The 26,031-nt window shown below is 38.4% G+C and overlaps 1 protein-coding gene across 5 annotated transcripts in view; it reads right to left on the minus strand.

Moving 5' to 3' along the window:
• The window catches only part of RGS22 (regulator of G protein signaling 22), a 146,009-nt gene that overhangs the window by 56,972 nt on the left and 63,006 nt on the right, over nucleotides 1-26,031 (minus strand). For all 5 annotated transcript variants that reach the window (XM_088844689.1, XM_055432559.2, XM_055432558.2 and 2 more), the window contains 3 exons: nucleotides 24,015-24,129; nucleotides 19,279-19,401; nucleotides 18,376-18,477 (listed from right to left, as the gene is read on the minus strand). In XM_088844689.1, the coding sequence (XP_088700815.1) occupies nucleotides 18,376-18,477; nucleotides 19,279-19,401; nucleotides 24,015-24,129 (340 nt within the window). The remainder of the gene's footprint in view (nucleotides 1-18,375; nucleotides 18,478-19,278; nucleotides 19,402-24,014; nucleotides 24,130-26,031) is intronic.

The raw sequence follows: 26,031 nt of genomic DNA on the forward strand, positions 1-26,031 counted from the left end.
TGCTTTGTCAAGGGTCAATTCTGGGTCAGCCTAATAATTTATTTTTCCAATTCTATCCTCAAGAACCCAATAAAATCTGTGATAATTGGTGCCATTATAAATAGACTTTAAAAAACAAAAGCAACAACAAAACCTCAACTGTGACTGCAGAGCCTGGCAGAATTTTATTTCTCAACTTTGCCATGCTCTTTAAAGCTCTCGACTATACCCTTATGCTTCTCCGTGTTCAGTGGACTTTATCTTCCACTTAACTGGGAAAACCACTAGTATGAATGTCCTCATATTTCCTCTCAAGAGCTTTCTTCGAAATCTTTCTCTTTCCTCTGATGTTTCAATGGACTTCTTTCCAAGGCTAAATGATTCATTTGTGTCCTTGACTCCACTTTCACAGAACACTGCAACACCAGTTACACCCTTAACCTACCTTTCTATTGATTTCATCTCTTTTCAAATACTTCAAAGGTGTTCAAGCAAAACATCGCTCCTCTTCTAAAATATTTTCCCTATTTTGTCCACAAATATCACCCCCTTTCTCGCTTTCCCTTTCCTACAAACCTTCATCCTTCCTTTTCTCTCTTTCTTCAATCTATTGCAATCTGGTTCTCATGCCAACAAAACTGATGCCCAAGTTCTCAAAGAACTACGTAACTGCCAGTTCAATAGTTTCCCTTAATCTTCACCCTGCTTGATTCCTTACACAGCTTTAACATTGTTGACTCTCCTCTGCCTTCAATACTTTCTCCAAATTCTCTGCCGATTTCCCTTCTTAGGCTCCTGTGTTGATTCCTCTTTATCCATATCTCCGCCCCCGCCCAAAGAAGTCATTCTTTAAAGTCCTATGTTCAACTTTTTTTTTTTTTTTGGTTCTAGTTCTGTGAAAAATATCGTTGGTAGCTTGATAGGGATTGCATTGAATGTATAAATTACTTTGGGTAGTATACTCATTTTTACAATATTTATTCTTCCAATCCACAAACACGGTATATTTCTCCATCTATTAGTGTCCTCTTTGATTACTTTCACCAGTGTTTTATAGTTTTCTATGTACAAGTCTTTTGTTTCCTTAGGTAGATATATTCCTAAGTATTTAATTCTTTACATTGCAACAGTGAATGGAATAGTTTCCTTAATTTCTCTCTCTATTTTCTCATTATTAGTGTATAGGAATGCAAGTGATTTCTGTGTGTTGATTTTATATCCTGCAACTTTACTGCATTCATTGATTAGCTCTAGTAGTTTTCTGGCAGAGTCTTTAGGGTTTTCTGTGTAGAGGATCAGCGAACAGTGAAAGTTTTACTTCTTCTTTTCCAATTTGTATTCCTTTTATGTCTTTTTCTGCTCTAATTGCTGTAGCCAAAACTTCCAGAACTATGTTGAATAGCAGTGGTGAGAGTTGGCACCCTTGTCTTGTTCCTGACTTTAGGGGAAATGCTTTCAGTTTTTCACCATTGAGGATAATGTTTGCTGTGGGTTTGTCACTTTTAATATTAACTTTTCTTCTTAATTCACATTCTCTCAGTTTCTGACACATGTCAGGCACTCTCTCAAAGGACTTAGGCGCTCTATGACTTCTCTGTACTCCACCCTCATCTTCTCTTCCCCTTTGCTGAGTTTCTATTAAATATTTATCCTAAGGGACTGAGTCTTCCTTGACTCCTGAAGTCTTGCTTAGGTATGATTCTTATGTGTGCTCGTAGGACCTGTATCTGTATGTTTCTCCCACTGCACCATAAACTCTGTGAAGACATATTTGATCTCCTTTATTACTGTATCCCTAGCAGCTACCATAATGCTAAATTTAGAATGAAGGAAGGAAGGAAAGACTTCATCCATTCTCATAGACTTAACAATCAACTCTACGTGGAAGAAACCCAAATATATACAACTTTAGACCTGATTTCCTTCCTCAACTGAAAACCCTGGCTAAGAGCTGTCTACTTGCTATAACTACATGGATAGCCTATGGACCCTCAAACTCAATGACTCTGTAATATAACTCATTATCTATTCTCCCAAGCCTCTCTGGGTTTCAAGTATTCATTAATAACATATCATTCACAGAACAGTCTTTGACTTTTTCCCACTTTCCTCTCCTCCTTCTCAATGCCAGTCCTATAAATTTAATTCTCTACAATAAAACAATGAGAAACTGACAAGTATAAAAATATAAGGAGGAAATAAGGGGCATCCCACCAAAAACAATAAAATGCTGTCTTCTGGTCAAGCTCAATCAGACCCTTTTCAGGTCACTGCCTGCTTCCTGACTTCACACTCGTGTTGTGCTCTATAAAGCCACAGGCGTCCATGTACACGTGCTATTGTCTTTCATCTATTTTGTTCCGGCTTTACTGGGATATAATTGACCCATAGCACTGTAAAAATTTAAGCTGTACAGCATAATGATTTGAGTTACATACATCATGAAATAATCACTACAGTAAGTTAACATCCATCATCTCAGATAGAAACAGAAAATAAAAAGAATTTTTTCCTTGTGATGAGAACTATTAGTGTCTACTCTTAATTTTCATATACATTATATAGCAACATTAAGTATAGTCACCACGTTGTATATTACATCCCTAGAACTTATTTATCTCACAACTGGAAGTTTGTCCCTTTTGTCTACCCTCATCCAATTTCCCTCCCCATACCACCCATTTCCAGTGACCACAAATCTGATCTCTTTCTATGAGTCTTTTTTTCACAAATGATTTAACTGCATATCTCACTGCCTCAAGGAGCTACAGTTAGGGTGCCATGTGACTTTGTTCTAGTTTAAGCCTACTGTCCTGGCATAATTATTACTAGTTTCCTTTTTATTTTCAAATGAATCCTGGTTTAGATGATAAATTATATGGTCTCTCCATATTTAACTGCCACCAGTTATATAAAATTAAAGTTTCTCTGAAACAAGATTCCCAGAAGTGCTGAGCACTTATTGAAAGCTAAAAATAAAGGAAAGAAAGGCAGAGGATATTCCTTTCTATGAAACATGCATCTGATTTGCAATCATATGAATTGAACAGCTGATATCAAAAGCCAAAATCCCAAAACGAATATTTTATGTGAAAGTTGGATTGAAGCTTTACAGACTTCCCTATTAAGAATAAATGCTCTAAATGAAAATCTTAAAAGGATTTTTAAAACATTTCCCCTCTCTGATCATACCTAAACCTAGGTATTTGCCCTTCCACCTTTGTTTTTGGTTTGTTTTCTTACAACTAGTTTATCAGAACATTTTTCATTATCACCTAAATAACTTTTCTTTGATCAAGTATCAACCCCTACTATGATAACTAGCATAATCCTGACGAGTAATACACTCCCTTCGCCTTCCAGATTCTTCACCAGTTTTATTATAAAATCACAGAACTGGAAGTCTTAGAAAGGGGTTGGAAGTCTACACTGTGCACGTTTATTGGCTTATTTTGAGGCTTGGTCTCTTCCTCACCTCCCAAGGTTGGTGGGGACAAAGATGGTTAAGGGGGTAAAGAGAAGAAAATTGATCTGTCAATCCTTAATAGGGCCAAACAATAAGTCTACAGTACATTCAACTTAATTTTGCCATTAAAATCTGAGAGTGTCTTTCTGTTTCTAATAATCCAGAGATAATCTTTAGGTGGATAACTGACCAACTGATAATATATAACAAACACAAGGGATACAATCATATATATGAAACAAAATTAAAAAGTTAACACCTTTTGTTGTTGTTTAGTTGCTAAGTCCTGTCCGACTCTTTGTGACCCCATGGATTGTAGCCCCCCCAGGCTCCTCTGTCCATGGAATTCTCCAGACAAGAACACTGAAGTGGGTAGCCATTTCCTTTTCCAGGGGATCTTCCCCAACTAGGGATCGAACCCATGTATCCTGCATTGGCAGGCAGATTCTTTACTGCTGAGCCACCAGGGAAGCCAACAACACCTTTAAGATCTCTAAAGATGGTGGAAATCATTTTTAAGTTGATGTAAACTGGCTTTAATATGGAATATAAAGATTATGCTTTATTATACCTAATAATATAGTCTAATTATGGATTAGAAGAGGTTTCCCTGGTGACTCAAATGGTAAGGAATCTGCCTGCAATGCAAGAGACCTGGGTTTGATTGCTGCATCAGGAAGATGCCCTGGAGAAGGGAATGACAACCCACTCCAGTATTCTTGCCTAGAGAATTCCATGGACAGAGGAGCCTGGTGGGCTACAGTCCACAGGGTCGCAAAGAGTCCAGCAAAACTGAGTGACTAACACACACACGGGTTAGAAAAGTATCCTGGATCACTTGCTTTTTTATTGGCCACCCAGTTTGTCCTTTCTAGCCACTGAGGAAATAACAATGTAGCTAATGTTGAAGGAGAAAAAGCTCCCTTCATATCAGAGTCAGCTACTCTGATTCCCATTAAAGCGGAGATTCACTCACGGCACAGCTGTGGCCGACATGATTCCAATTTAAACACCAACCTATGACGCTTTAACAACCCAGCGGGGAAGTTTTTGAGAAGGGATACAAGCGCTGCCTGTCTGTGATCAGACGGCCTGGCCCTGCACTCGGCGCGGCGCTCTCTAGACCTCATCTCTCCTGGAGGCTCTCGAACGTTATGGAATCAGGAAGCGCACCGCGGGCGGCTTGCCCGGCCTGCTCCACACCTGTGCCTGTGACTCACTCTCTTGGCATCTGTATCGGATACGGGAAGAAAAGTCGACGCCTCCCCCCGAAACATGTCTTAGGATCTCCAAATTCTAGCAGTTAATTTTCTTGTTTAGCTAAACTCCCAGCCTATGATGAAAAAATAGATGGAGGATAGGTACCTTGGAGACAGGAGGAAGAATGGAATTGGAGAGGAGAATGCTGAAACAAACTGGGAGAAAAGAAGAGAGAGGGAGGGAGGAAGGGGAGGGAGGGAAACATTTTGATAAATGTTTGTCTTCTAAAGGATAGCGAGATGACAAACAGATTTACTCTGAATACACATGAGCTTGTTGGAATTATAGGGAAAAATACAAAAATGTTTCTGTTTGCCTCTTCAAGGAAATCTCGGATGCTTCATTACTCAGAGCTAATATCCTGAACACGACAGCTGTATTGCACTACATAGGAGATGGCTCAAATTAAAATATGACATTTCCCCTTGCAATTTATATTTTTCCCAATGCTAAGATATTTTCTGTGCAAGATTTCAGAATTGCCACTTAATAGTTTTCAAAATCAAGCATGTTATGAGCATATTCTTGGATGAAAGTGGACCCCAATCTCCTTTTAAATATATCACAATGCATTCCAGGCTTGGTATTCCAATATTTTATTGATTCTCATAGACCCTGGAACATACTGATGCTTTCTTAATGCATCACAAAGTCTAGATGAACATACTTGAGGAAGGAGAATTTGGGGTTTATTGAGTTTATTCTTGTTTTTTACAGTGTAAAAAGAAAAAAAAAAAAAGAAACAACTTCCAAAACTATCTGTGCTATTTGGATTTCTCTTTGTACCAAAGACTAAATGATGACAGCTCTGGGGTTAGATTCCAATTATCATGCTGTAGAAGCACCCAGCAAAGTACTCTCGCTGTGCCAAAGGTGAGCACAGTCTTTGGGAAAGCATCTTTTCCATAAGTAGGGGCCATTTGATGAGCTGCAGCTTGACACTCATCTGTGTTCCAACGAAAATAAGAACGATTTCTGCGTAGCCTTAAAAGGCAAAGTCAAGACTAACACCAAATGTTGCAGCACATGTGTTGATTTGCTATGTTACATTTCAGCTGTTAGTTATGTTAATGGAACAGTTTCACATAATTCGTCTTGATGTATTTATTTTAATGATCATGTATATGTATCTTTCCCTGATTGCCTGGTAACACTGATTGCATGATGTTCTGCTGTCACCACCAGGCCAGGGCTGGAAGTAAGAAAAAAGGGAAATGTAAAATTTCAACTGCAGAACTGTATGACGTAAAATGAGTCCCTCAGTACACTAGGTACAGATGTGTAAAAACCTATATGCTCTGAGATCCTAACACCTGACTACAGGACAATGAGCAGAGCATACCATCAGGTTAATAAAACCAGGGACATCTAAAAAGTAGATTTTCAAAATAACATATTAAAGTATTCCAAAAATTAGGAGAAAACATTCAGGCTTCAGCATTCAGTGTCACTAGCAAGTCCTTTTTTCTCAGATCCATTACTCCACAGAAGTGGTAAAAGAAGGAAATCTAATCATGTAAAGCTACACAAAGATATGTATCTTTCACTGTCTTCTATTAATAGTAATTGTCCAACATGCCCACCAAGAGAGTGGAGAACTGTAAAGCTGTCTGCTGTTGCTATTTCCTTTGACTCACTGGGAGGTACCATTAGGGTCCTGCCAGATGGACTAACAGGGTGGTATCAAAGACCTCGCTAGCCCCTGGGAAGAAGAAATAGCCCATAAAACCCATGGCACTATTTGATATACTCAAAAGACGAAAACAACTTTAGCTACTGAAATATACAAAGATTTTCCTTTCCCCCAGTTTATACTAAAGAAATTGTGCAGGCTCTGGAGAGTCTAGAGCAAAGATAATACTCTTTCTTTGGTAGGTACAGGCGACGAGTTCGTAGGCATTTTCTAATGGGTAGAGGAAATTATTTGATGGTCTCCAGTGTTAACATTAGAGAAACATAAGGTTGAGAGGATCAGAGTGATCCTTTGCCCCTGTCATTATCTCTTCCTCCATTGTATGCTGCAGCCAACTCACAAGAGCTAATTCATGAATTTTCAGGTATTTGCTGATTCGGGTTGTTAAATTCAATCACTATCAAAAATTGTATAAACTTACAATTAAATAAATTACATTAAAAACAAAGATAAATACTCAAAACCCATTACTTCCTCATGATTTCACTGTCTTAGGACTGTCCATGCTCTTGAGGTTATTTACCTCTACTCTGGTGAAAATACTACATACTGGTGTGCTGCCGTGCCTCTCCCCCCAACTCTGGGCTCAGTAATGCCATGTGGGAGCTTGAAATCATCCATATGGACAGTATTTACACCCGGAGATCAGCAAATGCTACAAATCAGGGCTGCTTCGCTGCCACTCAGAGAGGTGGTTATTAAACATTTATCATCATACCACTGATTATAAGGCAAAGATATTTCTCTTTTCCTGTCAGGATTACTAAAGAAAGAGAAATAAAGTTGGAAAAAAAGCAAATGACACCAACTAATTCAAATGCTTGCTGGAGGCAAAGCTACATACCAGAATATACTAATTCAGGCCAGAATGTGCCAAATTATAACACAGTTTACTTCAATAATGTTTAACTGGCATCCATCTGTAAAAATAAGGCTACAGTAAAGTTCTTCATAGTTAAAAGTCAAACTACAAGAGCAGGACAAGTAAGTTTTTCTTTGAAATTGTTTACATTCTGAATAGTCTTTATTTAGAAAATGGCAAAGTTAAGCTTCAAATTTTAAATCTAACTTCAGTCTAATTAGTAAATCAGAATAGGTAAGAGTTTAGCTGGGAAAAGCTTGTTAATGTGTCCTCATGAGAAAGTACAAGGAGCAGCTACAAAGAAGAACCATTAAAACATAATGAGAAATAAAACTGGTACTAATGGATCTTGATGTAGTGTCTGGACCCCGAAGAGACCAAGATCACTTCACAGATAATCTTGAACACAACAGAACAGATGTCCACTACATTGTAATAACAACAAAAAACCATATTATTGTACTTGAAGGCAAACAGCAAGTAACGTGGGATCTTCTCAACTGAGCTCAATAATTCCATCCTTGGAATTCATATAAAAAAAAATGAAATGAAACTGTGCTCCAAAAAGCTAAAGGCAAAGAGTCCCTGGAGGGGTTTATAAAAGGAATGTAAATGCCTTGATATGGGACACTTTCAGAAATCACAAAATATTTACTTCAACAAAAAGAAAAGTCTGTTTTCATAACTTCACAGCTCTAGCAGCATAGAACATCATTATCTGAGTTCATATGAGGCAGAAAAAAGAAAATAACGAGCAAGTTCAAGCAATCCAATTTTTTTTTTCTGTAAAAGGAGGAAAAAATGATGATTTTTAATGACCTCTCATATCCCATAAGAAACTCAAAAACATTACTGAGGAGCTATGCCGAGAGGGAATAAATTACAGATGGAGCTTTCCACAAATGGATTTTTATGTGAAGGACGTTGGGGTTTTTCAATTAGGAATCTTAAAGATGAGATCTAGAGATTGCAACATCCTGATACTGAGGCAAACTACTGCAGAGATCAACATGAGATGGAGTTGCACAAAAATGATAATGTGATGACAGTCAAACAGAAAATTTCTGGCAAGTACTCCGACTCTCCTAAGTAGAATTCAACGCAGAAGAGAACCTAAGAAAATGCCAATAGGATAAAAGTGTGAAACAAACTTGAATCATTTTGGACAGAAAGAAAAATCAAAAGGAAAAACAACATGTTAAGTAAAGCCAAAAACAAACCACAAGCTCAAGGGACAAAACAGAGCAGGCTTAAGACTGACTTGGGCCATTGCTTAAGGTATTTTAAGCAAAACTGATTAAGTATATGACGGAATAAAATCACAAAAAGAATTATTACTAAGGCATTTAGGAAACCTAAGCAACAAACAAGGATTTTATTTTCTATAATTTTTTTATTTCAATTAAAAAAACATTTTAACAGACAAAAGCAATATATATATATATTTAAACTAGTGGAATTATTTAGCCTTTAATAAAAATAATTCCTTGAAGAGTGAACAGAGAATATTTCAATGAGAAAAGCATGATATATTAACATTTTTGGCCGAAAAACCCTGCCTCACAGGCAAGCTAATCCATGCCCACAAAGTATAAGAAACTGATACTAAAACCAGCATATTGAGGAATTACTTTACAACAAGAAAATCAACCACCAAACAGGTGGGATATTGACGTTCACCAGCACAGCACCTTGGAAAGCAAGCTCAAGTGTAGCAGGTTGCTTTGAGTCAGAATAAGTGAAGTTAACTATGCTTTCTGGAGCTATCTGGCTGACACTGTGCTCACAGGAGCAGCTGGTCGAGTACAGCACTTCACGTGCAAGGTCAAGGACTAGTCTGTGACACCTCCCTTTCTGGATGCTGCTGCTGACCAAAGCCTGTTCTTACCTGGGACTCTTTTCCTTTAGATGTACGGGTACATTCATTACAAGTCTTAAGATCTATGGAGCCGTTCTGTCTCTAGACAACTGCTCATATCCCTTCTGAAATAGTACACACTGATTTAACAGTGTAAGTTTCAGAAAGCAACCTTGTTCCTGAGTTCAGTGAGGAGGGAGGAGACAGGGGGATTTCACTGTTGTTCCAGTAAAGCTTGTAAAAAGCTCTTTATTAACAGCAATCTTAGACTATAAACACAGCATATCTGGAAAGTCAGAATTTTGATCACTGTTGAAGCTGGGTGATGGTACATGGGGCTCATTAAGTTATTTTCTCAACATTTTTTAAAAAAATTAAAAACACCTGGCGGGTAGTCGTTTATAAATAATCAATTATTATCTATAATTAGGTTCATACTAATAATATATTGCTAAGAATATAAGCCTGCCAATGACTTCATTCAGTCCTTCAAAAAACACTACAACACCTTTTAGATGCAGCTTCAGTTCTGAATATACAAGGTAAAAAAAGCAGACTGTCTTCTTGGAACTTATAGTCCAGTGGTGGAAAATGTTAACGGTGAAATTTGATATTCAATATTGACAATATTTTAAGCTATCAAAGTGAAAAATTAAACATGGTAACCACTAGTGGTAAAGAATCTGCCTGCAATGTGGGAGACTCAGGTTTGATCCCTGGAGAAGGGAATGGCAACCCATTCCAGTATTCTTGCCTGGAGAATTCCATGGACAGAGGAGCCTGGTGAGCTACAGTCCAGGGGATCGCAAAGAGTCGGACATGAGTTACCGACCAACACTTTCACTTTCACACTTTCAATAGATTTGTTCAATAAATAAACAGAGACTTCTTAGTATAGAGTCTGGAGTCAAACCTTGGTTCTAATTCCAAGTTCACTAACCACCAAATGGAAAGTATTGCCTTAGGAAATTACTCAACTTCTCTAACAAGTCTATAAAATGGACAAACACTAATATCTACCTCTTAGAACTGTCCAAGAGTTAAATAAAATTATCCATGTAAAGTGATTTCCATAGAACCTGACAGATAGTAAACATTAAATAAAGGTCAGGTACACTGATAATTATGGTTTAGAGAAGTTCAGGTGTTGATGTTTCTGGAAACAAAAGGATTGAAAGAGGATGTTTTTTGGCCCATAATCCTATAATATTCAAACTCTTAGGAATGAACACAGGTAGCTGGTGTAAACATCAGGAACAGGTGAGACAAATGAGTAACTGTAAGTCAGAAAGCTGGCTGATACACATGTTCTTCCTGAGTTCACTAGCAAGTGCCGCAAAATGGGAAGCAAGACGAGAGCCCTGTGGATTCCGTGCTCAGTGATTCACAGTGCTCAAAGAGTCCAAGCCCGGCTGCTACGTGAGACACCATCTCTCTGGTAACAAAAACAAATACTGTAACGACGCCTGAATAACAACAGCCCTGACACTCACAAACAAACTAATTATAAAGACACTGAAATTTACCACAGAGCTATAAAGCAGTGCATGATTTTCCACACTTAATCATCACCCCAACCTTCCCCCTCACCCATGCCCATTCATCTTTCAAGAAACACAGCTTGATTCTTCATACTGCTGCTGTATGAAGAAATAATGATCACTGTTGGTGCACCTGAAAATACACCATCAGGCGAGAGAAGGAGCACTTAGCTCATAGCACTTTAATGAAAATGTCAGGACCACCCTGAAGTCTTTAAGTCCTGCAAATGCCAGGCAAAGAGAGGAGCTAAACAATTAAGGTAATGGATGACAGCAAGCAAAGGAAAAACTAAGCTGATTATCCAAAAAAAAAAAAAAAATCTTCAACACTGCCTCTCTTATGCCATAAAAATTTTTTTTAAAGGAATCTGTGGTAACACCCAAGGTTTTGGTTACCTAAAATTAGCTCAGGCTTCATTGGAAAACATTGTCAGGATAATGAAAAATTTATAGAGAAAAAGCTACAGCCTCTTCTTTCTCAATCTTTCTAGGACTCTCTGGAAAAACAGGCAAAAGAGAGCACATTCTTGAACTTTGACAGCATTTGGGTGATAGCACCTGTATGAGCTGTGTTTCCAAAGTGCTCCAGCACCTGTATGAGCTGTGTTTCCAAAATGCTCCCAGCATGGATCAGAGCCTTGTGTATAGAGCTGTTTGATAAATGCTTGTGGAAATATCTACAGTGTTTTTAGGCTAGAGCAAATGTGCCTATAATTGCTGGTCTAAGTGCTATGCAGTTTACATTTATTTCTTGTTTCTACAGTAATAGAAAACGGAGCAGGAACAAAGGGGTCAAATACATGGACATTCCTATAGAATCCTGAGGTAGGGCACAACTTGGAATGAACTTCATTTGGATCCCCACTGTGCCCAAGATCACCTAATGGAAAAATTAAAAGATTGGGGGCAGAGAGGATGAGAAGGATAGCAGCAAATAATTGTTAAATGAATATATTAATGAATTCTGCATTATTATTATATTGTAACTTATGGCTTCCTAAAAATATCAACAGACAGTATGGGTCTGATGACATTAACTTAGTTTTTTGGTTTTCTTTCTCTAAATGTAAGAGCCAACCCTTATAGACTCTAGGCACATAGGGGTAGTTACTCAGATGGACTTATTTGCCCTGGAACCAATCAGTTGATTGCTTTGTAGGGATACAGAGGCACAAGAGTCAGGCATCACTTACTAGGAGAATTAGGCCAGAATATTTCCAAGCTGTCAAATTACTGGGTGGTAACGCCAGGAACGGAACTTGCAAATGTCAAGATTTCATCTAGCGATGATTAAAGATGATGGAAAGACATGAGATTTTGTCTAAAGTTATTGATATAAATAAAACTGGACAGTATAAGTTTTTTGTTTGAAGAGTTGTCACCCAAAAAACAGATTCATTTTGTATTGCTTTACAGGGTAGGAATATGACCAAAGGATAAGTTTTTGACTCAAAAATGAAAAAAAAAAAAGGAAATAGCTCCTTCCCTTCTTCAAGTATTTGAAAAGAAGTTGATTCTTTTTTTTTAAAATGATAACCAATATTTATCTGCTGGTAAAGAACAAACTTATTTAATTTTCACTTAAGATGCCATTCCCTGGAGAAGGAAATAGCTACCCTCTCCAGTATTCTTGCCTGGAGAATTCCATGGACAGAGGAGCCTGGCAGGTTACATTCCAGGGTGGGTCACAAAGAGTCAGACACAGCTGAGTGACTTTCACCTCCCCATGGCATCACCGAATCTGTGGACATGAGTTTGAGTGAACTCCGGGAGTTGGTGATGGACAGGGAGGCCTGGCGTGCTGTCATTCATGGGGTCGTGGAGAGTCGGACACGACTGAGCGACTGAACTGAACTGAACTGAAGATGCCACTATCTAGTTTTATTTTAAATCTGGCTGAAGTACCTCCATTTCCCCCACTACAGAGTAAGCTCTTTAAGCTGAGAACTTTGTCCTAATCATATCTGTATTCACAGAACATTACTTGGCACATAGCAGGCTCTCTGCTAATTAAGTAACAATATTATAAAATATATTTTAAAAGGTTGTAGTTCTATGAAGCATGTTTTGATTTAAGTGATATTTGAATCTCAGAATAAGTTATATTATTTAGTTGAATGAATAGCTATTGGTTTAGGAATTGCTGTTCTTCCATCCTATTTGCTTCAGTTTCTTCAAATCCCTGTCTTCCTTCCCCATTAACCAGGTAATTGATAGAACTTTAAGTTCAGTTCAGTTCAGTTTACTCAGTCGTGTTCGACTCTTTGCGACCCCATGAACTGCAGCATGCCAGGCATCCCTGTCCATCACCACATCGTGCAGAGACTCAAAAAACATACCTTTTTTTTGGCATGTGGCCAGGTTAGATTACTTGAAAATTTTTTCTCTATAAACTGCCTAGAAATATTGGTAAAGTATAACTGCTGCTACTGCTAAGCCACTTCAGTCGTGTCCTACTCTGTGTGACCCCATAGACGGAAGCCCACCAGGCTCCCCCGTCCCTGGATTCTCCAGGCAAGAATACTGGAGTGGGTTGCCATTTCCTTCTCCAAAAGTATAACTAATATCCTATTAAATGCATAGCTGGGGTAGTAAGGAAAATTACCATGGGCCAAAATTAAGGAGTGTACTGAAAACCAGGGTGCTAAACATGAGCTGATGATGAGACAGCTACAGGGTGGATTAAGGATGTGTGTGGTAAGAGCCACAGGGCACAGGAGGCAAAGCCTTGGACCCTCACAGAGAGAAACTGTGACACTGACACCCGTACACACACTATGGTCCTCGAAGGGCGCGTGCAAGGTGAAATGGAGAGTGGGGACTGTGCCTGTACACACCCACCACACCTCAGAAACAAAAGGAAGCTTGCTTGCCTTGGCTTATACTGTGTGTATATATAAACATCTCCTGAGGAGTCACTGTCATGAGTTTGTCATCATTTGGGTTTGGTTTTCAAGATTACACTTGTCAAATGAAGAAACTCCAAGATGACAAATTGGCATTAAAAATGTGCCTCGCAGAAGCACCACAGACAAAAATCTCACTATAAGAGCTCATAAGTTAAAATTACAAAACACACAAAGAAAGAATCCACCATGTCAGCAGAAATAATAAATAGAAGAATCAGTTCTCCCAAGAATTACAAATCGTGGAATTACTGGATACCGTAGCAGCCAGACTCTAGGGTGGCTCCCACAAACACAGTGTCGCCTAGTGTCATTCCCTCTCATAACTCTCTCCCCCAAAGTGTGGGCATAACATATGGCTTGCTTCTAACCAACAGAATAAAGCAACAGTGATGAGATTTATGTGCTTACGAGTACATGATTACATTACATGCTGGTATGTTACTTAATACCAGTTTTACTAAGAAACTCTCATCCTTGCTGTTTTTTGAGAAACAAGCTGCCACACTATGATCTGCCATGTGGAGAGCACCACATGTCACAGCTGAAGTGGCTGCTAGCTAATAGCCAGCAAAAAACTGAGTTCTTATTCTGGTGACTTGCAAGGAACTGAATGCTGCTACCAACCATGTGAGTACCAAAGCAGACCTTTCCCCAGCTGAGCCCCAGATGAGCAGCCAGTGCTGGTCAATATCCTGATTTACAGCCTTGTGGAGGACCCAGCAAAGCTGTGTCCAGATTCCCTACCTGTATTAACCACGAGGTAATAAATGTGTGCTATTTAAGCCACAAAGTTATATAAATACTCTTACGCAGGAACAGATAACACAGCTACAGACTATGAAACATGTTTAAAATGCTTAGAAATATAAAAGGAGAAATAAAAACATGAAGAAAAAGAAGACAAAAAGATAAAACAACAGGAAGGTTTAAAAACACAAGTAGAATGTCTACAATAATTTTAAAAAAAGCAGTTCCTTAAATGATTTGACTCAATGGATGTGTTAAACAGCAAATTGAAATCTGCTGAAGAAATAATACATGAAACAGACAACAGATCAAAGAAAATTGATCTAGTTCAGTTTATAACATATAACACAGATGTTATAAGATGGAAAGACTTGAGAGATTAAGAGAGATATAGGATAGGCTGAAAAACACCAAAATTGACCAAAGAATCCAGAGAACACACTGATCAGAGAATCCAGAAAAACGAAGTAGAAAGACTGAAAGAAATAATGGCTGAGAATTTTCCAGAACTGATGAAAGATATGATTCCTCAGATTCTAGAAATAACTTAGACCCAAGAAAGATAATAGTAGTAAATATATTGAGGCAACATATAGAACCCCAAAGTCAAAGGGAAGATTATAAAAGCAATGATAAAAAAAATCCTCCCTCAGAGGAACAACAGCAAACTCTTCAATAATAGCAATAGAAACCATAACACAGATTAATATCTGCAAAGTGCTAAGAGAAAACTGCCCACCTAGAATTCTATATTCAACTAAATGATCAATGAGAGAATAAACATTTTCAGACAAACAAAACCTGAGAGATATTACTACTAGGAAATCCTAACAAAAAACCTACTAAAAGCTATTGTTCAGAAATTAAACCCAAACAAAGGAATGTGATGTAAAAACCAAAAGTAAGCAAGATATCTGTGTGTGAATAAACCTACAGAGCATTGGCTGTAATCAAAAATATAGTCAAGACTACTTGGTGGGTATAAGACAAATTAATATATAATATTCTGATCACTTTGCTATATACCTGAAATATCATAAATAAACTATACTTCAATAAAAAAATGCGTTACCCTGATGTTCAATTCAAGACAAAAATCTCACATTCCTGCAAGAATATATTGAACAGTACCGTGTGGTAAAAGTGCTGTGGATTTACCCAGCAATCCTCTTATTCCTCACTTCTATTTCATTCTTATGTAATCTCTTTACTCATTAGTTCCTACATTCTCCAAATAACTTTTCTCCTATGCTTTTATTTTTACTGTTTTTTCTCTCTTCATCCTTCCCATTGACTTTTTATTTTGAACATGTTTGTGTGTGTGTGTGTATGTGTAAACATTTATAATATTCTGCACCACACAAGTTTACTAAATTTTTAAAAACCTCCATGCTACGGAAAGTGGTAATTTTTAAATGTGTAGTTTTTGTTAGGACACGGTTTCTTTTAAAGAGTTCTATAAAGATGGAAGAAGTTACAAAAGACAGTGGAACTGAGATCCACTTTATTCTATTGTAGTGCTCTGTCACTGAAGCAAGTTGTTTTCGTTTAGTCACTTATAAGTCATGTCTGACTCATTTGCGACTTCATGGATTGTAGCCTGCCAGGCTGCTCTGTCCACGGGATTTCCCAGACAAGAATATTGTAAATGGGTTGCCATTTCCTTCTCCGGGGTATCTTCCGGACCCAGGGATTGAACCCGAGTCTCCTGCGTTGCAGGTGGATTCTCTACTGCAGAGCCCTGAGGGAAGCCCTACTGAAGCAAGTATGCAATGTTAAAGCTGTAGGACAACTGGTGGCAGCAATCTGGGCTTCAAACCTTGGCAGTGACAGATGGTCCCCTGGCAAGTTGTTGCTGGGATCAAAGACTGTATCTCTGAATCCTGGTGGTGATTCCCATCCCTCTTGCCAAGACTATTTTATTCAGTTTCTAACTGAACTATGCTATCTTGAAGCTGTGCTGCAATGAAACCTTCAGGATGTGCCCAAGACTGTAGTTCAAACACCTGGACCCATAGCTAGTCATGCTAAATCACTGTCACTGACCTCCCATCTAGTTTGCCTGCAGATATTTCTCCAGTACTTCTTGAGGTAATAAAATTTCAAGGTAAGTAATTTGCTGATCAGCAAACAGAAAGCATGTAAATCTTTTATAATCAACTCTTGGTCTCTTACTATACAGTTTGTCAGATGTATAAAAACCAAATTCACAGCAACTTTAACACAGTGCCATCTATTCTGCCATCGGCATGATCAATCCAAAGATCTGTATTGTAAATGTACCCCTGAAGGAAGTTATACAGCATTTCTATTTTTGAATATAAAGAAACAAATGGTGTTTCATATTGTGAAACAAATCTATATAGGGTTGTGGTATTAGAAGCAATTCTTACATCTGGAGACATGGAAATCTTGGATAATTAAAATCTAAACCAATTTAGACAGCTACTTCACTAACAGGAAAATAAAACAGCCACAGATGCAAAAAGCAAGCAAGTCAAAAAGATCACATGATTTGCTCCTTTTATTTCTCCCAATTAAACTAAAACCAATGTCTCCATTGCTCCCCTCCACCCACTCTGTTTTGACTCCTCAAAAGAGAAGCTAGAGAAGGATATAAAGTTTATGGGCCTTGATAATCCCCAAACAGAGTAATCCATCTCAGAATAACCAAAATTTGCGTGTATCTTGTTTCACAATCATTTATAGCTGGTTGAATACCATTACAAAGAACTAACATCTACCAAACTCAAATAGAACTTCCACTTCTACAAGTATATGGAAATACTGTGATTACAACAGCAACAGAAAAACCTCCTTACTTGAGCAGCTTAAGATTTTTGGAAGAGCAAGTTTCATAGTGGTGAAAACATAATAAAAGTAACAGGTGGCACTTTAACTGTCGGGGGGAAGAAGGATAAGCAGAGAGTTACAGGTGAAGGATTAACAAGCAGAAGAGCCAACTGTGTGGTCTCAGAAAATGGTGCTGGCAATTAGAGATATAATTTCACTATGTCATGGGGCCAGATCTGGGCCGTGTAGGAACTGAAGCCCTTATTCTTGAGGTAAAAAAGTACAAAGCTCTGTCAGCTGATTTATAAAACTCTGTTATTAATGCCAAAGTCAGGGTGGTGGCAGTAACAACAAAACCTAGCAGTACTCTCTGATGTTCTGAATATGATTATAATAAGATAATAAACAATATGATGAGGCTAATCTCCTCAGCATTGTTCAGAGAAAGTTCCTCTATAATGAGGTCATTTCAGAATTAGAAGAATCACTTAAGTGGAAAACAGACATAGAAGAAGCAGTTTTCTAGGCTCGATGACCTCTCTCCATGAAGGATCAGGAGAGCCTAAGAATAAAAACTGAAAAGACAAGTTAGCTTAGGTCATAATTTTATTCCCTTTCCTTTTCACCTCAAAAAGTGGCTATTGTTTCTCTCTCTCTGCAGAGAATCCTGTTCTTCGTCCTCTATTTTGCTTTGAAGAGGTCCAATGATGCTCTTTTCTCCAACTCTGAGTATCTGTCTTACATGGTGTGTAGCACAGAGGCCCAGGTGATGACACAGGGCCGTGGTGACACAAGGAGTGTGTCGACATCCTTTCCCCCTCATTAGACAGGCCAACAGCCTAAGTGTCTCCAACAGCTGATTGCTGCAGGAAGCTCACAGAGTAGCTTCGGTTAACGTCTCTGCTCCCAATCACTTCCATAATTCATCACAAGTCCCCTCTCAGGGTTCTCTTTTAAGTCACTCACAACCAAAGGAAAAAGACATACTTTAGAAAAAAAGATAACATGTTCTTTACTGGAAGAACAATTAATTGGCAGCAAAGAGAAAATAAGGCAAACCAAATAAAATATTGATAGATAAAACTGAGAGCCTACAAATCAGACTATAAAACAATATTCTGCTGATATTTAAATAAAGTAATTCAATGGAAACAATTTAACCGCTGCCTTTTCACCCTCCTAGATTTCTCTTATTTGAGGCTGGATGAAACTTTTCATTTCTGTGTATTGAGAATGTCACATTGAACCAACATTATTTACTACGTACTTGAGCTTGCTTGCATACTTTAAAAGGGTGAAGGGTTTCTTGGTAGAAAAGCTGATGATAAGCTTGTAGGTCAAACCAAAAGTACACACAGTTCTTCCACAACTGCAGATAGAAAAGGTACATAAATTATTACCACCATTATTAAAGCTCTACGAAGCTCTAATTTCAAAGACAAGTAATTGTTTCGCTCTTTGCTGTTATTATAAATCAGGTTCAGTTTAAGATGGTTTTATCTTCTATCACAAACAGGCAACACACAAAATATGAGTACTGTCACTAAATTATATTTTTGCATATATGTTTCTCACATAATTGGTCATTTAAAAAGTTAAGTGTTCTAATAAATAAAGAGTAATCACATATCTACGACATGAAACTAAAATCTGAAAGCATCTTGATATACATGGCAAATGTACATTCTATCAGAAGTAAAAGCTACTCTAATAACTGAGCTAATGAAATACTTATCATCTGAACAAAATAAAGGCTGCTGTGATGACTAAAAAACAAAACAAAACAAAAAGCCTTGAAATAAGTTTGTCACTATTCATTGCAATTGTAATTGCTAGGGTTATAAAACATAAAAATTGAAGGACTGATAGAAATTAGCCCTAAAGTTAATATATATTACATTGAAATAAAGTTACATGAAAGTAATCAATTGTTAATAATGCAGGTCAATCCTTATCTATCTGTACTTTTCTTTGTAATTTTAGTAGGACAGTGAACCAAAAAGAATTATAGCTAAGATATTTACATTTTTACTAGATAATTTAGCATGAAATTTCTTATAAGAAGAAATGGGAATTTTAAAAAGAAATATAATTACTTGAGCATGAAATTATTTCAATATCTCATTTTAAATAAAAGTAGAAAATCAGATTTAAAATAACTATCTTCTACCTTGTTCCCTGAGTTCTCGCAGAATTTAGTAAAGAAGAATCCAGCTCTATTTTCTACATACAAAGATTGCAACAAATTCTCCATGTCAAATCCTCCCAAGGCACCATCGCCCATGGTTTTAATCTAGATAACAAAACAGAAGTGAATTATTCACCCAGAAACATTGTAATTTTTTTATGACATTGTACAACAACAGGGTTTCACAAATTCTTCCAGGCTGTCATTTCCCCACTGGACTATTTTATTTTATTTTTGTACCATATATGTAATTAATGCAGGATGTTGCATCTGACTGTCACACAAAATTTGTTTATGGAGCCAACTCTAGCTGCAGAGCTCATTCTATTATAAACCAACTGATTTCAAACTTAATGTTAAACTGACTTCCCAACCTCAACTATTTTCATATTTCAGGCACAGTGATACCATTTTAGGAGTCTTCCAAATCTCCGTTGGTGGCCTCTTTCCTACATGTTTACTGTTATTTTAGCCTTGAGTTGCTGCTAAGAGAGTTATAAAAAGAAACATCTTCAAGGCCTCTCAGTGCTACTCATTAACTGTCCTTATGGGGTCCCTCTCTGGACAGTCTCACCCCATAAGGTCATGGCCTTCAAGTGGAAAGGCAGTATAAATTCTCATAAAACTTTGCTATTTATGGGCTTCTCTGCCAACAATGCTGGCAAGCCTAACACCGTTTTTGAAACATAGAAAACTGGCTATTTCTCCAAGCACAAGAGTAATTCTAAAATAAGAAAGGGTATCCAGTATTCACATGAGCTCTTTGCTATTTGTTGTGTGAAACTTGCACTTCCTTATAATAAGACAACTGTGGCATGGGTACTTTAGGGTTTAACTCAGGTTCTTGCTCTTGCTTTATCAGTTCAGTTCAGTTCAATTCAGTCGCTCAGTCGTGTCCGACTCTTTGCGACCCCATGAATCACAGCACGCCAGGCCTCCCTGTCTATCACCAACTCCCGGTGTTCACTCAAACTCATGTCCATCGAGTCGGTGATGCCATCCAGCCATCTCATTCTCTGTCGTCCCCGTCTACTCCCGCCCCCAATCCCTCCCAGCATCAGAGTCTTTTCCAGTGACTCAACTCGTCGCATGAGGTGGCCAAAGTATTGGAGTTTCAATTTTAGCATCTGTCCTTCCAATGAACACCCAGGACTGATCTCCTCTAGAATGGACTGGTTGGATCTCCTTGCAGTCCAAGGGACTCTCAAGAGTCTTCTCCAACACCACAGTTCAAAAGCATCAATTCTTCGGCGATCGGCTTTCTTCACAGTCCAACTCTCACATCCATACATGACCACGGGAAAAACCATAGCCTTGACTAGACGGACCTTTGTTGGCAAAGTAATGTCTCTGCTTTTTAACATGCTATCTAGGTTGGTCATAACTTTCCTTCCAAGGAGTAAGCGTCTTTTAATTTCATGGCTGCAATCACCATCTGCGGTGATTTTGGAGCCCAAAAAAATAAAGTCTGACACTGTTTCCACTGTTTCCCCATCTATTTCCCATGAAGTGATGGGACCAGATGCCATGATCTTTGTTTTCTGAATGTTGAGCTTCAAGCCAACCTTTTCACTCTCCTCTTTCACTTTCATCAAGAGGCTTTTGAGTTCCTCTTCACTTTCTGCCATAAGGGTGGTGTCATCTGCATATCTGAGGTTACTGATATTTCTCCCAGCAATCTTGATTCCAGCTTCTGCTTCTTCCAGCCCAGCATTCCTCATGATGTACTCTGAATATAAGTTAAATAAGCAGGGTGACAATATACAACCTTGACGCACTCCTTTTCCTATTTGGAACCAGTCTGTTGTTCCATGTCCAGTTATACCTGTTGCTTCCTGACCTGCATACAGGTTTCTCAAGAGGCAGGTCAGGTGGTCTGGTATTCCCATCTCTTTCAGAATGTTCCACAGTTTATTGTGATCCACACAGTCAAAGGCTTTGGCATAGTCAATGAAGCAGAAATAGATGTTTTTCTGGAACTCTCTTGCTTTCTCCATGATCCAGCGGATGTTGGCAATTTGATCTCTGGTGCCTCTGCCTTTTCTAAAACCTGCTTGAACATCTGGGAGTTCACGGTTCACATATTGCTGAAGCCTGGCTTGGAGAATTTTTAGCATGACTTTTCTAGCGTGTGAGATGAGTGCAATTGTGCGGTAGTTTGAGCATTCTTTGGCATTGCCTTTCTTTGGGAGTGGAATGAAGACATGTGGTCCACTGGAGAAGGGAATGGCAAACCACTTCAGTATACTTGCCTTGAGAACCCCATGAACAGTATAAAAAGGCAAAATGATAGGATACTGAATGAGGAATTCCCCAGGTCGGTAGGTGCCCAGTATGCTACTGGAGATCAGTGGAGAAATAACTCCAGAAAGAATGAAGGGACGGAGCCAAAGTGAAACAAATACCCAGTTGTGGATGTGACTGGTGATAGAAGCAAGGTCTGATGCTGTAAAGAGCAATATTGCATAGGAACCTGGAATGTTAGGTTCATGAATCAAGGCAAATTGGAAGTGGTCTAACAGGAGATGACAAGAGTGAATGTCGACATTCTAGGAATCAGTGAACTGAAATGGACTGGAATGGGTGAATTTAACTCAGATGACCATTATATCTACTACTGTGGGCAGGAGTCCCTTAGAAGAAATGGAGTAGCCATCATGGTCAACAAAAGAGTCCAAAATGCAGTACTTGGATGCAATCTTAAAAACTACAGAATGATCTCTGTTCATTTCCAAGGCAAACCATTCAATATTACAGTAATCCAAGTCTATGCCCCAACCAGTAATGCTGAAGAAGCCGAAGTTGCACGGTTCTATGAAGACCTACAAGATCTTTTAGAACTAACACACAAAAAAGATGTCCTTTTCATTATAGGGGACTGGAATGCAAAAGTAGGAAGTCAAGAAACACCTGGAGTAACAGGCAAATTTGGCCTTGAAGCTTGAAATGAAGCAGGGCAAAGGCTAATAGAGTTTTGCCAAGAGAACGCACTGGTCATAGCAAACACCCTCTTTCAACAACACAAGAGAAGACTCTACACATGGACATCACCAGATGGTCAACACCGAAATCAGATTGATTATATTCTTTGCAGCCAAAGATGGAGAAGCTCTATACAGTTAGCAAAAACAAGATCAGGAGCTGACTGTGGCTCAGATCATGAACTCCTTATTGCCAAATTCAGACTTCAATTGAAGAAAGTAGGGAAAACCACTAGACCATTCAGATATGACCTAAATCAAATCCCTTATGATTATACAGTGGAAGTGAGAAATAGATTTAAGGGACTAGATCTGAAAGATAGAGTGCCTGATGAACTCTGGATGGAGGTTCGTGACACTGTACAGGATACAGGGACCAAGACCATCCCCATGGAAAACAAATGCAAAAAAGCAAAATGGCTGTCTGAGGAGGCCTTACAAATAGCTGTGAAAAGAAGAGAAGTGAAAAGCAAAGGAGAAAAGAAAGATATAAGCATCTGAATGCAGAGTTCCAAAGAATAGTAAGGAGAGATAAGAAAGCCTTCCTCAGCAATCAATGCAAAGAAATAGAGGACAACAACAGAATAAGAAAAACAAGAGATCTCTTCAAGAAAATTAGAGATATCAAGAGAACATTTCATGCGAAGATAGGCTCGATAAAGGACAGAAATGGTATGGACCTAACAGAAGCAGAAAATATTAAGAAGAGGTGGCAAGAATACACAGAAGAACTGTGCAAAAAAGATCTTCACGACCAAGATAATCACGATGGCGTGATCACTCACCTGGAGCCAGACATCTTGGAATGTGAAGTCAAGTGGGCCTTAGAGAGCATCACTACAAATGAAGCTAGTGGAGGTGATGGAATTCCAATTGAGCTATTTCAAATCCTGAAAGATGATGCTGTGAAAGTGCTGCACTCAATATGCCAGCAAATCTGGAAAACTCAGCAGTGGCCACAGGACTGGAAAAGGTCAGTCTTCATTCCAATCCCAAAGAAAGGCAATGCCAAAGAATGCTCTTGCTTTATAATCTCCCTTTATTCCCCTACATTGCAAATTCTGAGGTAAAAATTTAATGTTTTTATGATGTTTAACCATTGGCATTCCAAAACTAAAAAGTCATTATTTGGGTAAGAAAAATACTAAATAGAAGAAAAGGAGACTTGTTTGCTTAGAACAAAATAAATAGTATAAAATTATATCTAAGTGTTCAGATAATATTAGTACTACCAAGGTTTCTACCTAAACTGTAATTGTTAGAGAATGTAAAATTTTCATTTAGAACTGGTGTGTTAAACCCACATTATCAAGGTAACTATAGTCTGGAAATACTGAGCTTTATAAAAATTCTAAGCTTCTAAAACATAACATGAAATATCCTAGAGGGTCTTATTTTGTGTCTGAGGTGTGACATACCAAAATGAGAACATAGCTGTTTTTGAAAACAGTAATCAATGGAGTATTAGGAACATGGTGCTACAAAAGGAAATAGGAAGTTTTTGTATAAGAAGGTGATGTTTGGTAGAAACCAACACAACAACTGCAAAGTAATCATCCTTCAATTAAAAATAAATTTTAAAAAAGAAACTTTTTGCATAAAAATTCTTTTGGAAGTAAAAAATAAATTTTTGTTCAATAAAGAAAAAATTATTATGGTAAATAAATAAAATTCTCTAAAGTCAGGGGACACTGATTAGGTAAAATGAAGAGTCAAATTAGTCCTCCAAATACTTACCAAAGGTTCTTCTGTATAGGTATATCTTCTATCCAGCTGGGGCTTCAGACATTCAGAAATGTCAGTAAAAGATGTTAAACGAATAACTTTGTTACTTTCTGACATGTGCCTTGACCTAAATTATAGGGATGAGAACTAATTAATCAATCAACAAATATTTTAAGCACCTTTGGTATACATGTACTAAATCTTAGGAGTGCTTCTAAGTATTGTGAGAACTAGTAAAAAAAAAAAATATATATATATATATATATATAAAAGCATCAAGTCCAGCCCTCAAGAGGAAGTTGAGAAAATGAAGTATAGTCATACAGAAGGATGACTCTCAATAACGTAAATGCTGGTTGAACGAATATATGAATGTATCACAGATGCCAAATGTCTGGGACGGATAATAAAACTATGGGCGTGTAAGAATGAGAAGTCCCTTGGAGCCATGTTAGTAATTAAAGAAACGAGATTTTTTTCCTGAATAATTCGTGGAAGATATATTCTCTCTGTGTGTAAAGGGGTTCTTCAGATGGGGAGAAGAGTGAGCAATATATGAAGGGAAGCAGAGAAAGTCTTGTTTAAAATGCAGAAAGTTGACTAATTTTCTTAGGGCAAGAGGACACTAAAAGCTAAACTACATACCCAACGCTGTGCCAGAAATAATTCATATGAATATATTTAATCCTTGTAACAGGTGGGTCTCATAAGGGTTTATATGTGGTAGCTTGAGATGAGATAACGGTAGACTCTGGAGTTAGACTAATGACTTTGGACCTTATCTTTTTACATTTTCTCATCCAGTTCCCTCTCCCACAGGCCAATGCAATCATTCCAAACCTCATTTCCAGTTCCATAAAACATGCTTCTTCCAACTCATCAATCTCCATCAACTCCAACCCACCAGCAGGTTACTTTGCAGTTTCTTCTCAGACAAAATGTAGGTACAACATGCTTCAGTTTTCCCCTCCCTCATGTAGCAGACACTGTTAATCGACCAGCTAACTCAACACCCATGTCTGGCAACATGATTCTATCACCAGCACCATGAAATACTAAAAAAGCTAAGTATTCACTTAGACGCCAGGGAGGGACACGTGGTTGTGTAACCCAGTTGTGACTAATGAGATAAAAAATTAAGTCTGTTGGGGAGCTTCTATGAAAGCCTGCTTTCCCGACTACAGGGAGAGAATTAATAGATACTGCCCCCTTCCTTTGGAGAAGGTGATGGCACCCCAGTCCAGTACTCTTGCCTGGAAAATCCCAGGGACGGAGGAGCCTGGTAGGCTGCAGTCCACGGGGTCACTAAGAGTTGGACACGACTGAGCGACTTCACTTTCCCTTTTCACTTTCATGCATTGGAGAAGGAAATGGCAACCCACTCCAGTGTTCTTGCCTGGAGAACCCCAGGGACAGGGGAGCCTGATGGGCTGCCATCTATGGGGTCACACAGAGTCGGACACGACTGAAGTGACTTAGCAGCAGCAGTAGCAGCAGCCCCCTTCCTTCTTTATGATTTGAAAGCCTGATGTCAGGAGCTGTAACTCTACTGACTGCAAAGGAATGGCCAAGAGCATTACAAAGATTTAAGCCTTAATACTCCTGATCTGGTGAATCAATACTGGCAGTTGCTTACACTGACAGTGCTTTTTGTTCTGTGAAAAAAATAAGTCAAATTTTTCTAAGCCACTGTTGATTAACTTTTCTGTTATTTGCAGCTGAAAGCATTTCAAATTTATCTATCAACAAATGTATCCACCAATACACATCCTTGACTTCCCTGGCAGCTCAGAAGGTAAAAGCGCCTGCCTACAATGCGGGAGACCCGGGTTCAATCCCTGGGTCAGGAAGATTCTCTGGAGACGGCAATGGCACCCCACTCCAATACTCTTGCCTGGAAAATCCCATGGATGGAGAAGCCTGGTAGGCTACAGTCCATGGGGTCGCAGAGTCGGACACGACTGAGCGATGTCACTTTCACTTATTTCCTTCCATTCTGACTCAGGAAGAACTGTGCTATTTCGCCTCC

Source organism: Moschus berezovskii, chromosome 16, assembly GCF_049115385.1.
Source record: "Moschus berezovskii isolate FMDL1 chromosome 16, NW_MosBer_1.0, whole genome shotgun sequence".
NCBI classification, from domain to species: Eukaryota; Metazoa; Chordata; class Mammalia; order Artiodactyla; family Moschidae; genus Moschus; species Moschus berezovskii.